Source organism: Aythya fuligula, chromosome 1, assembly GCF_009819795.1.
Source record: "Aythya fuligula isolate bAytFul2 chromosome 1, bAytFul2.pri, whole genome shotgun sequence".
Lineage (NCBI taxonomy): Eukaryota > Metazoa > Chordata > Aves > Anseriformes > Anatidae > Aythya > Aythya fuligula.
Genome location: NC_045559.1, coordinates 43,501,482 through 43,515,402, shown reverse-complemented (window position 1 = coordinate 43,515,402; position 13,921 = coordinate 43,501,482). Strand labels below are relative to the sequence as shown.

At 36.2% G+C, this 13,921-nt stretch overlaps 1 protein-coding gene across 2 annotated transcripts in view; it reads left to right on the top strand.

Annotated features, from left to right (window-relative positions):
• Positions 1 to 9,548, top strand: part of TTC26 (tetratricopeptide repeat domain 26) — a 48,568-nt gene extending 39,020 nt beyond the window's left edge. For both annotated transcript variants that reach the window (XM_032207990.1, XM_032207991.1), the window contains 4 exons: positions 1,314 to 1,383; positions 3,945 to 4,051; positions 7,754 to 7,887; positions 9,226 to 9,548. In XM_032207990.1, the coding sequence (XP_032063881.1) occupies positions 1,314 to 1,383; positions 3,945 to 4,051; positions 7,754 to 7,887; positions 9,226 to 9,337 (423 nt within the window). In that variant the 3' untranslated portion in view covers positions 9,338 to 9,548. The remainder of the gene's footprint in view (positions 1 to 1,313; positions 1,384 to 3,944; positions 4,052 to 7,753; positions 7,888 to 9,225) is intronic.
• Positions 9,549 to 13,921: the final 4,373 nt, after the last annotated feature.

Below are 13,921 nucleotides of genomic sequence, written 5' to 3'. Positions count from 1 at the left end.
CATCTTTCTTTAAGAAAAATATCCCAGACTGTCAGGCAAAATGGATATATATTTGAATTCACCTAGTTTATTTTAGGTAGCTCAATGAAAATGCAGGTGAGTATCTTTTGAAACTACACTAGCAGACTATGCTGAAACCTGAGACTTCATAAAAAAGATAATGCTGTAAGACAACTTCAGCTGCAGCCAAGCAACAAAGAAACACAAAGCTCTAAACTGCTGTTAATCCACATTTGTCCTACATTTCTTCTTACAAATAATTCTGTACAAACTTACATTATGTAGCTGATGTATTTAAATAACTGAATTATGTAATTAAATTGATTAGCGTGTCCTAGCATCTGATCTCTGACTGTGATGACACTTTCATACAAAGATTACCCCTTCCCCATCATCTCATAAACTTGTAAATTAAATCTACATATAGCAGTTTATATACATAACTCCTTAAACAGTTTACTTCCCTGGCATAATAAAAGAAAACCTATAACAAATTGCTATTCACAGTGATAATGCTTTTTATTTTTTTTATTAGGGTGTTAGCAGTGTTTAATCAATAAAAATGTCAGTAATTTGTGGAACTCACTGTTCCAGTACATACATCAGGAATACATAAAGGTATTTTGATTTTTTTTGCCAGAAGCATCCTAGTATAGTTATAGATATACTGACAGTGAGGCATAAGTATATTTTTTCTGCATATAAAGCCAGAGCACACTTTAAAATGTCTAGCTTCCCACATGCACACATCACATCCCTTTCAATGTAGAATGTAACAAACCTGTGTTTGTACAGTAAGTTACAAAAGACTAATGTTTAGCCTCAGAACCTTACTGAAACCGAAAGGCTAAGAAATGGCTTACTGCTCACCTAAAATGATCTCTGACATGTATAAGGAGGAAAGGCTCTTATATATATAGTGAAACTTCTGGTATTTCAGGATGATGCTAATTTAATTGCTTGCTAAACAAACACATTCCAAATAGCTTTTCCCACAGGCCCAGTGTTCCTTTGTGCTGTTTGTGTTGCACGGCCGCCCACTGGCACTTGTTCAGAGGAGGCCGCACCCTCAGCACAGCTTGGCATTCTGAAGCTGCAGAAGTCCCCTGATAAGCATTGTAGTGTTTGAGACCTTCACCTACCCGACATAGCAATATACCCCCCTGCACTACACTTCCATACCCAACCTCTTTTCATGAAGCCGTTTTTTGTGTGGTGTAAGCCTTACCTGCACACTGAAACGAGGCAGGTCTGCCTTCTGTTTGTTTAAAAGTACATGCAAATATAATCTTTTATTTTCCTTCTTCCTGCAGGCGTTCCTTTTGATCCAGAGTGAGAAGATAAAGAATGATTTTGTTTACCTTAGCTGGCTAGCTCGCTGCTGTGAGTCACTTTACTCTCAATATTGCAGAATACAGATCCTCCTCTATTGCATCAGTCTTGGCAATCCACTCTCCTAATTGAATTTAATGTTGTAGGTGGATTCAGAACTACGAAAGTGAAAAGCTGATTGCACTAGTTACAGTGTGGGTGGTTATTGCACCTTTCAAATGTCTGGCTTCACTAAGCAATTACTGCTTCAGTGCAGTGCTGTTATGGTTCTGTCAATGCAGCTTTGTCCTAACCAATGAACCTTTTTCCTCTCAATTGTCTACCCAATTGTATGAGTGAAGATTTTCTGTCTTAAAAGACTGGGTTACAAATCTAAATGTTCAGAGTAAAACACCAAATAGAAGGAGCAATGCTGGGTCAGGCCCAAGGGTCTGTCTGATTCCCAGAGTGGCCAGTGTCAGATGTCTAAGGAAGAGAAGCATCAGGCAAGCATATGTGGTATTTTTCATTGTACTGTGTTATACTTTGCATTGCCCAAACTCCAGTGCCCAAGGAATTTCCTTTATAATTTTCATCATGTTTTTTTCTTCCATGAACTTGCCCACTCCTCCCTTGACCAAAGTAAATTTTTGATATACTTAATGCTCTATAGCAATTTTTATTCAATATTTCTGAACCAGTTTTTAAAACATTGCAGAGTACACCTCATACAGATACATCCACAGCATCACATGCAAAATAGCATGGAGGCAGGTTTTTTCTAATGACTCAGCCTGAGACTTCCTAGGCTTTATTTTCCTTACAGCATCTTAATACAAAAATGTTCTCTTATCATAAACAATTTTGAGTAGTTGTGCTTGGAATGTAAATATGTACGTTTCAAGGAATTTTGCCATATTGCAGATGTGGTTAACATCTCTAATGTGGTCTTCCCAGAAAGGCACATAACACTTACAGATGCCTACCTATGATTCTATTTTAGGACATGCCGGTTTGTTTGTTTGCTTCATTAAAAAACATTTCATCATTTCATTTCTGGTTATATTTAATGTTTTATATGTGGCTTTTTTATAGGAGTACTCCCATTGCAAAGGGAGTACATGCTTGTTCTGTAGACAGTGTTCATCCTTTTGATTTTGCGCTATAGTAGTTCTTTGACATACATCTGGCAGTGTAGGACCAATTTGAAGGTTCTAACTTTTATAAAAGAGGTAGAATTAACACCATGGTATCAATTAAAAATTTTGTACCAATTTCATAAGAGTTGCTATTTATTCTCAGGTGTGCCTTTCATCATTCTGAATTCCTACTGAAGTTTCAGTAGGGATGCTGTATTCTTATCTGTCTTAAGATTTTGATTTTTCACTCCAAACAGCTGCTAGAATTCTTTGCAGTTCATTGATGAGTATAGTGATCTTTTAGTGTCAAGTATGTAAATTACTATTAGATCCTTCTGGATAAAAGCTGCAATGGAAATTACAAAGCGTTATAATACATTCATGTCAGAGTATGATTAGGTATTGAGTCATAAACAATTCAATCCTGAAGTATTTCCAAAGGGCAAAAAGCACCAGAGATGCATCTTAGACAGTATTTTTTGTTTTATCCTGTTGTAATACTTGTGTTCTTCCTTCCAAATTCTTCATTAAGAGAAGGTAAAAAGCCATTGAATTACCACGGTAGTCCGTTTCTCCAGATAGATGGGTTTGTATATGGAAATGATGACCTGGCTGTTTTTTGTTGTGAATATTATCCAGAGCTGATGAAAGAAAAATCTAATTTGATGTCTTGCAGCTTCCTAAATTAGAAGTGCCTATAAATACTGTGATTTTGTGTTACATGTTTGTTATTGGTGACTCCCACCTATTCTTCAGAAAATCAATTTTTAGAATTATTTATATTCAGATGTTCTAGTAGAATTTCTGCTAGTTGAGGTAGAAGATTCAGATTCTTTTATTTCTCATTGTGTATTAATAGTGATGTTTAAAGGCCACTGAAAATTTCCAGTCAAAAAAGGAAATTTAAAACTAGCACAAAATCTCAGGAATTTGAACACGTTTTTCTAGCAGATGCATACTGACACATTTTGTTATGCTTCTAGTCTGTACAGGCATTTTTTTCCACCACTCCTTTAGTGTGTTATAAATCATGGAAACTGAATGTTTAGATCGGAGTGGGCACCAATTATTAAAAACTTTATTTCAGTGCCAATTAAAATCTTTCTGTGTATAAGAACACAATCCTAAATCTCACCATCAAAATAGATTGCCCCAGTTCATTGTCCTGCTTGAAATACCTTCTCTGATGCTTTCCACTCTGTTTCTTATTCACATCTGAAATCATGCGATTTGTGCTTATTGCTGTATCTTTGAAATATGAAGTAAGATATAAACTCCATAATTATTCTTCTTGACATTGGTGTTCTCTGATGAATTGCTGTTATCACTAGAAAGGCAAAAGATAAGGATGAGTTTCCCTTCCCAACCTCATACACAGGGTGAGGCATGCATTTACATTGAGCAAAGAGATTCAGAAACATTTATTCCATCTTCCATTGAGTATTGTATGTGGCATATTCTCTTCATGATCCCAGTTTTTTGTTGTTATTGCAGATATTATGAATAAGAAACCACAGTTGGCCTGGAAGCTCTATCTGAAGATGGAGACCTCAGGGGAGTCCATTAACCTTTTGCAGCTCATTGCAAATGATTGCTACAAAGTGAGTCTCTCTTTAATAATTAAAAAAAAAAAAAAAAGTGGACCAGATGATTTCTTATGTCCCTTCCAACCAGGGCTTTTCCATGATTCTGTGATTTAGAGTTTGGTGTACAGCATGTTAATTCCCTGATGGCATTAACGGACATTTTTGTATACTTCACATCTTTGTCACCACTCGTTGCACTTGTTGTGCACTTGAAGTTGCACAACAGGGGCATGGTTATTAATGCAGGTAAGTTGGCAAACATTTTAACCTACAGGCCTTCTTGATAGGCAGTCCACTGATTAAAATATTGGCAAATTACTGCATGCTTGAGCTATTGATAACAAGAACAATAGTATAATTTAGAACTTGGGATTCATCATTGATAGACAAGAAACTTAAAAAAAAAAATCTAGCATAGATTCAGAGATGCACCTCGTGCTGCATTTTTTTCTGGGACAGTGATACTTTTCCTTAAAGCTTTTAATGAGAACTGTCTATTCTTTTTTGTTAACGATAAGGAAATGGAAAGAGATTTTCCACAACCAGTATTTTATCTGCCCAAGTGGGGCAAAGAGACATGGTATATGCATGTAGTCATTAAGAATTAAACTAGTCAGTAAAAATGGTGGCTTACCCATCTACAGCTGGATCCATGCTAACATATTACAGTTCTTTTGAACTGTTTTTAAAGGAGACTCGAAAGAGATGAGGTTAGACTAAGCAATCTAACGTTTTTAAAAATGAAGCTAAACAAGCCAACATCCACTTTAGCAGGAATGCTTTGAACATTTTAGAACAAGATAAAATATATGCTACCTCACTTGTACTAAGCTTCTAGATCATGTTTACTAGTTCCAGTGCTTCATGCTAATATACTGCTGGCCCACCTCCAAATTCTAGTTTATACAAAGATATGTTAGTAAGTGAAGAGGTCTTGGGAAGCTGAATGCAATTCTGCCTCAATTCCTAGAATCTAATTCTTCAGATTGTGCCTATACACATTGAGACTTAGCTCAGATTCAACTTTGATGCTGTTCTGCAAAGCACGTAAAAGAAAGCTTTATCCATAGGATGTATATAGAGACTCATAAAGACCAACAGGTTTGAGAGGAGTATAAATGTAGGAGGAAGAAAAAGTGATTGTCCTGTACAAAGAGTACTGCTGTGCAAGGTGTTCGTAGACAATAACAGGATGCTCTATCAGGCATCTTCTCTACCATCTACCAGGAAGATTGCGCTTTTTGGGACCTAGAGAAGTAGCAGCGCAGTGACAGGAGAAAAAGATGGTTTTTGGAAGAATCATCGGGTTGAGGCACTGGTCATCCACATTTCAGAATGTGTTCACCAGAGCTGGTTTTATCAGAAGGTGGACCAAAGATATTTGAGGAGCAGCCATTTTATATTTAATTTTAATTACATATAGAATGTGAAGACAGATTGTAATTTTGTGATTGTGAAAACAGAGTAGTTCATTGCTTTAAGAAGGCAGATCTGAGAGGAGCAGAACACAGGTAATAGGTTTAAACTTGATGGAACTGCTTCAGTGAAGACTCCCAATTTAAGTGAATACACAAGAACTAGCAGCTATTAGGATAGGCTTATTAGAGATACATTAACAAAACTTGCCATCAAAGAGAAAAGATAGTAAACTGAGTTCTATTGAAAACGTCCCAATGATTCTCAGTTCAGCTAAGCTCTCCAAAGAGCAACAATACCTGCATACTGAAGAACACAACTATAAATCAGAAAATCTGCCTTACGATTTCAAAAGCATTCTTTTAAAACAGAGGGGATTATTTCAAGTATTCCATCCACCATCCCACACTAAAAGTCTTTTTGCTCAAGCAAGGGGCTGTTCCCTCTTGTATTTACCTTGGCTGCAATTTGTGAAACAAAGTTGACAGTCAGAACTTGTGTAAAATCTATCTACAGGCCATCTTAAGTCACATTTATATCAGTTGATTACTTTTCCTAAATTCTTCTCAAACCATATTGTACACTACAGGAGAAGCAGCTCCACACTTCAGATTTATCTAGAACTTTTAAAAAATGCACTGTCAGGACTAAATTTTTCTGGCTATTTATGTCTACATATGGCCACAGATGACCAAGGAATTTCATTTCAAAGGCTATCAAAGTATGTATAATTAATGCAGTGTTATAACTTGTCTTTCTACACTACCAGCTGTTTCTACCTTTCCCATGAACTGGCAAGGCCTGTATTGCTTGTGTCTATGTAGCATTCTCCAGTTGTTTCTGAAATACATTATACTGGAGGGCTGCAGACAGCACCATAGCTGTAACTTAAGAAGGTAGTCGTGCCAGTCTTCATTCAACAGAATGCTAAATGAATGTTAATGGAGCAAAGCTAACAGCTATCAGAGAGTAGGTGTAGCTGGATGTGCCATTGCTATCTATTCTGATAGAAGTTGTTTGATGAGGAAGCTGGCATGCAGGACTTCTGGCTAATTCCTTGCTTCTTTTACATGAAATAGGCCATCCTATCCATATAGGGAGCAGTATGTGATTTAAGGTGAAGCAATTCCTGCTTTTATGTGAGATAGAAAGAGGACATTAAATTGGTATCTGCTTAATGGACCTAAATCAGATGCCATTTTGGAGAGGTCAGTATTTCAGTAATTTCTTTTTAGCAGAGATGTCTGTTTATAGTGACCATATTTATTCCCATTCAGTTAAATCACCTGTGGTTAACATCACCATGTATGTGAAGAAAATTGAATTATTCTGTAATACCTATGCTTCTCCGAGTAAAGTATCCAAATATAACTCCCATAGCCTAACCTTTTTTCTTGTCAGATGCAGGCTTCCAGCTATCAAAGAATAGGAGGTTGTGTTCAGCCTACCTTCTGTGTGCGCTTCAGGGAAGATGCTAGACACAAACACCATTTCTACTTGGGCTTGCCCAATTGAAGAACATTCACAGTCATAGATAAGGTTGACATGAGTTATAATGACTTCAAAAGCCACAGTTACTGCAGTCACTCCTTTCCTACTGACTATTATCAACCAACTTGTTTCTTGTTCCCATTTACAAGTAGAGAACCTAAGGCAGAAAAAAATAGAGTACATAATCTTTCTATGCTTGGGAAAATTTCAGGTTATAGAGTCACTGAATCATAATTTTTACTGTACTGTAAGTACACTGAAATATAAAATTTAGCTCTGAGTTTAACCCAAAAGATGTCAAATACACCTTTGTGACCAACTCTAGATGAGGAAAACGGGTTCAGTTTTAAAATGTTTGGACTAGTTTGAGTTGGTATTGTATCAAGGACTTTGGTTGGTATGACTGTACTCATATGTATGACAACTCATACTTTAAAAGTTAATGCTGTTAGGGAGGAGAAAAAAAAGAAGTAAAGGTAGGAAAGATGTTCTGTTAGCTTTTGTTAAATGTATATGATCAAAACAAGAACAGTGCTGATAATAACCAATTAATAGAAGTTCACAATGCAGTTTGTCTATAGTACCTTCAAAGACGTGTAGCAATAATATCATAATACTACCTTTTTCCCTACATAGAACTGAAATGTGCTTGTTCTGTGTCACTTGCTGCCAGCAGAAAAACATAAAAATAAATGCATGTTGCTTCTATGACTTAATGCTCATTGCAGAAAACTGAACTCAGAATTTTTGATCCCCTTCTGAAAGATAGTCATAGAGTCAGGAATACATAATATTTCTCTTCTTCTGCAGATGCGTCAGTTTTACTATGCAGCCAAAGCATTTGATGTTCTGGAGAGACTGGACAGTAATCCTGAATACTGGGAAGGCAAGAGAGGTGCTTGTGTTGGTGTCTTTCAAATGATCTTAGCTGGCCGAGAAGCAAAGTGAGTATTCTTTGTTTTATCTGCATTTAGATTATAGTTTTCCTATTTCCAATTAGCTGTAAACTAGAATCTTAGATTTGAGTCAGTATTCTCATCTAGTTCTTCACTGACCTGTTGGTGAACAGAAACTCTGGCCAGTGGTTCTTTACGCAGTATTCAATTTGAAACATATCTTCTACGTCAACAGTTATAGAATATGTGGTAGAGAATATCTTATCAGTGAATGCTATGAATTGTTGGCAACCAAAATATATTGGTCGTGCTACTAGGAGGAGCTAAGTTATAAATGCAGTATGTTTGTATCCTGAGGGAAAAGACCTCATTTCATGTTGATAGCCTAAGAATGGAAAACTGTCCCATGACATTTTAAGGTTCATAGAACAGAAATAAGGAAGTGTTTGCTCAGCACTTGAGGAAGGACATTGGTTTCTCTAAATAATGAATAGGTGAGAGACCACTAAAATTTGCTTTCTGAAAACTGTCTGTGTCAGTAAAAGATACACATTGATGAAAGCTTAAAGGAAATGATCTCTTACTGATAATTTTGGTTTTGGCTCATTTCGTTGAATGGGAGAATGAGAGAGAGTAGTGAGGTTGTATTTAAGAACTGTTCCCTCGTGAACATTCTGCTGTGATGCCAGATGGCCATTCTCTCCTGACCAAAGTTGCTATTTCGTACATGACTGGAAGGTGTGTATCTTGGCTTCTGTACGTTCCTTGTATTCCCTTCTCTGCTGGAATAATCTCATTAACTACAACACCCTTCAAGTGTCCTTTCTGGCAAGTACTGCAGTAGAAGCAGTAAAATATACATAGCTTGCCTGTTTTACATTATGAATGCAAGTTCTGGCTGTAAAGTAGCTAGCAAACTGCAGGTTCATACTGGTTTATCCTATTGGTATGGTTTGTTTCCATGCTATTTATTTATTTGTAAGGTATAAGGTGCTTTGGCACCATTAAACTAGATGTTGCCTTATTGCAGATTAGCAAGTAGCGTAAGAGAAAAATAATATTTTGTTTAGTTCTGGGGAACTGATTTGCAAGAGTAAGGGTTTACATATAAATGCGTACATAGACACACACACACACAATGCCAAACAAAGTAGTTACATTTTGCAGGTTTTTACTTTTAATTTCTCTCCCTGTTTCAATGCACACAAGACCTTTCCCCCTCCTAGGATCTAAACTATCGTGCATTTTTACTTAGTTCTGCTCTGCAGATGAATGGATCTCTCTGTCTAGGAACCATGTTTTGCAAAATAGTTTGGATGTGGGTGCTTGTTTATTGTATCAGTTGGTTCTCACACGCATTTAAATCTTCGCTTTTCACATTTGTAGAGAGACTCTACGGGAAGTAGTGCATCTTCTGAGAAGCACCGGCAATTCTCAAGTAGAATACATTATTCGCATTATGAAAAAGTGGGCCAGGGAGAACCGAGTCCCTGTCTAAGCCAGTGTCATAAAATGATCTGTGTCAACTACCATTTCGTTTGTGGCTGTAAGATGTGGGTCTTGGCTTCTCCTGTGCATTCCGGGTATTTTCTTCTTTGCAGGACTTTAGGACATCAAGCAGGCCAGCTGAGTAATGATGTAGTTCTGTGAGACTGCAAAGCATTCAGCAAGTACTTTTCATTAAAGTCTGATTGGTATTTTTTCTCTTATACCTATCTCTATTTCCTCATTCCAAGTTTCTCAGGGTTTTTAGTACTCATTCCAACAGTCCACAAATCAAAGTGTTCTTCAGATGTTCCCCAGATTTCCCTGCACAAGTGACTGGAGTGCTTTGTGGTTTTTGAAAAGTATGTCTCCTGACCTCTGGAGAAGAATAATTTGTTAATTGACTGAGACAAGTCTACTGCAGCAAGTGATGGAATATGGCAAGTAGAAAGCATGACTGTGACAACCAAAATAGGATATCTGATAACACATAAAGAATTAACATATATTACCTGCCTGGGGTAAAATACAAATCATATTTTGAGCACTGGCCTTTTCTGGATAAATCTCAGCAACTAAAGACTTCTCTTTTTTTTTTTTTTTTTATGTCCGTAAGGATTGTTTTCTTTCTTACTATTAATTCTGAAGATGAGAGTTAATCAGTGCCAAATGCCAAGATTCAGAATGGCTTACTTGCTTTCTAGGTTAGTAACAAAGCATCTTTTTCAGAGCACGGAGGTTTGACTGACTGGATTGTTCCATCTTGCTTTGAGATTTGACTCAAAACTCAAAATCAACACTGAAAACGTTTATCCGTGTTAATGTAATTCATGTGAGTAATTCATTTAGTTTCACAGTCTTACAGATAAAGGAACTGTTTAGAATCATTTTCTTCAGCTTTTACCACCCTAGTTACAAATATATTTATTATCCTTTTGGAGATAATTACTCTCATGTGCGCTAAGGGAGAGCAGTTAGGAAACACACAATTCTAAAAGAAGGCAACAGTTGTAACATAGAAATGTATTATATGGTTTGCAGTGAAAAAATCTTTGTATTTTTTTGTAAAAACAAAATTTGCAATTTGTAAATTTGTAAAATACTTCTGAAGTATTTTTGTATTGGAGGAGGAGTTTGAATACAATATTCTCTGCTATCTGTGCTTTAATTAAAGCTTTTAATTGAATCTGCAGTTGAATGTTGGTCTGTGTTGCTTCATGCTGAAGGAATTGAAATACTATATTCATTTTGCTGTGGAAAAGGGTAAATCTGTGACTGGTCATTAAATGTTTGTTCAGTAGTTATTCAAAGGCAAGCCAGTGGCCTTGGTCCTGATTTTATGATGGTTTGAAGCTGATAATAAGGAGACTGGGTGTATATGTTCCATATACACCTTTCTGCCATATAACATGTCAGAGTTTTTTTTACTGTTTTAAGCAAAAAATGTGGGCATCATCATTCAGATATTTGGAAGCACGCTGGTAGTTGTGACTATTTGCATTTACGTAAAAACCTAGAAAACTGATAAGCAACAATAATAAAGTCATTCAGCAGGGGTAGTGGCAACAATACACTGATTCAAAAGAGAAAGAGCAGCATTATGTATTTTCACTGAAAGCGGTTATGAAACACATTTATCTTGAAAAAGCCATTTTTCTCTTCCCTACCAGTTTAATTAACTTGGAAACAGATCAGGAATACTGCTGTAAGTCTTGGTACAAAGCTTCAAAAAATCATGTTGGTGGCTTTGTAGCAGATGTTAAATGCTTCTAATTACTTCCTTTATTGAAACTTAACCTGCAGGAGAGCTGCAGAGCAGCTCCAAATCCATTGCACACCATTTTAAATGTTGGATGAATCTTCTGAAGTAAGTGTGATGGCATTACAGCACATGAGCTTGGCGACTAACTTTAAATTCTTTGTCCACGACCAGTGAAGAAGTTTTTGAAAATGTCACCTTTGTTCACTGTAGTCACAAAGTCATATTTAATACACTAAGTAATGTGGATTTTAGCACAGTGCATTTTTTTGACTGATAATATTTATAATTTAAGGCATAAAGAACTGCGGACTGCAGGGTTTTGTCTTGTGCAGTGATGAAATAAAAGATATGTTATATATTGTCCTACTATTTAGAGTCTTGGTAATACAGCAGATAGGTAAGTACTATTAAAATGCAGAAGAAAAGTCCTGAAATATTGGTATTTATTTTACCTTTGAATTGTGTTCAAATAACGTCTTTCACTATTTAATCTGAAATAATATTTAAATAATAAAAGTGTGATAGAAGTTGCCTTAGCTGATGCAGAAAGGGAATAAAAAATGTCTAAAGCAGTTTGTCAGGTGGTTAGCAGAGCTTTATCCCTGGCCTTTTCCATATTTCCCCATACTGTAGGAATGTAAGGAGTTGCAGTAATCTAAATAGGGAGGAAGATGTGGAGAAAAACTGTAACAACAAAAGGGACTTACATAGAACAAGCACACAGTGAAGAATGCATGTGCAGAGTCAGGGAAACTGCTAAATTTATTGGGTCACTAATAAGTGAATATAAAATTGAAAACAGCAGTATTTCAGGTAATGCAATGAAAGAGAGACTAAGGCAAAAAAAATTGCTGCATCACTAGAATTACAAGGAAGAGTATGGAAAACACAGCTATTTCTTTATACTTTGAATAAATATCTAAATCTGGAAAATAGTACACACAGTGCACAGAAGGTACTGTGTTAGCAGTCATATCTAAACAGTGGCAGCTAGAGAAACCGAAACCAAAACACTGTGTAACTGCTTTTAGTTGGGTGCTGACCCATTCCTGGTAAATAAGGATGATGACCTTAAGTTTGGTAATACCTCGACAACGTTTGTGCCAGTAATATCCAAGTGAATTATACTACAGGGTAGACATTTATCCTTTCTACTGCTGCGAGTTCCAGGATAAAATACACTTTGGCCAGCATCTGAACTGATACAATATAGCAGCAGCCCTCTTGTATTAATTCTGGAATCTAGCATATAATTCCTAAATGCAGCAGCAGCTGGATCCAAGTGATGTACTAATCTGGAGGTGGCAAGATCATTGTGAAACAAAGGTAATCTCATATTCCAACTTTGACCATGCACTCTAGCAGGCATTTAGGTCTACGTGGTGCCTTCAAGTTGAAGATCTCTCATTGATTTTCATAAACGAGTTGTCTAAGTTTGAATAAGGAGCTTGGCCATTAGATAAAAAGATGGAAAACAAACAGTTAAGTGTATAGTTGTTGTTACATGTAGTTTCACTAGATGGGAGTTATACATACAATGAAGAAAACACCTGTATTTTTGCTTTTTGGCTTACTCTTTAAAAAAATATTTCCTCTATTATCTCCAGAAATAATTTCCAGTCACCCTTTTTTCACTTTCATTTCCAGACTTCCTTCCCCACATTTAATTTATTCATATGATTCCTGATTAAGTAGATAACTACATGAAAGCATCACTGGTAACCATTAAAATCAAGCCTTCAGTGGACTACTAGATAATCTGTTCTGACCCTACATATTGTAAGGTGGTAGATTTCATCTGCTAATCTTTGTATTGAATCCAATAATTTGATTTTCCATAAAAATATTTGCCAGAAATGCTTAAAAGGTGGGTAATGAAAGATCCATTTGTTCAAATTCATAAATCACCTTTGTTCTTTTAAAAATGCACCTTAATTCTAGACTCATTTTGTTTGGCCTCATTTTCTATTATTTTCTTCTAGTGTTCATGTCTGCTATGTTAAATAGTCATTAAAGACTGGCGTTCTTGTTTTTGTTTTTGTTTTTTTTTTTCCCTCTTGAGGTATAAAATGCAACCCCATCAACTCTGTATTAAAAAGAACATCTCTTGTAAGGATGTTTTCCAGCTTGGAAAACTGGCAATCAGTTTGTCAACAGATTTTTTTTTTTTTTTTTAATGTGGCTGTGTAGCACTGAGGGTAATTTATCACTGTATGTGACACTGGAATATGTTCCTCCATACTGCTGCTCACTATTCTCCTACGAGTGTACTCAAAGACTGTATTCACATTTTTTGCCATATTATCACAGAGGGAGCTCACATTAAATTGCTTCTCAACTGTGACATGACATCTAGGGTTTTTCCAGAACTATTATTTTCCAGGATACATTCTACCTTTCTGAAGAATCACCCTACCTTTAGCTCTAAGAAAAATGTATTTTGTTTGAATGCTATCAGTTTTCCACCTTACACACATCACTGCATGCAACTATTTTAGCCTCATTCATTACTAATCTCTTTCTCTGCAACCTTCTATTAGTGCTGTTTTGCATTTATATCTGAATGATCATGGGATATGCTGAATCATCAATTCTTCCAGGACTCTACTAAGGTAAACCCCCAAAACATTCTGTTAATGACTGACAGCTACTTTTCACCATTTGTCATTCTCCACTCATTTAATGTGTGCCTTACTAATGCTGTTACGCTACTCTTTTAAATCAGCAATACATTAGAAATGTACGTATTGCATTTGTATAACCGCTGCACAGCTAAACTTGTAGAGGATCCATGTCATCAGAGTCAAGTATATTCCCATTCATTCTTTATTACAT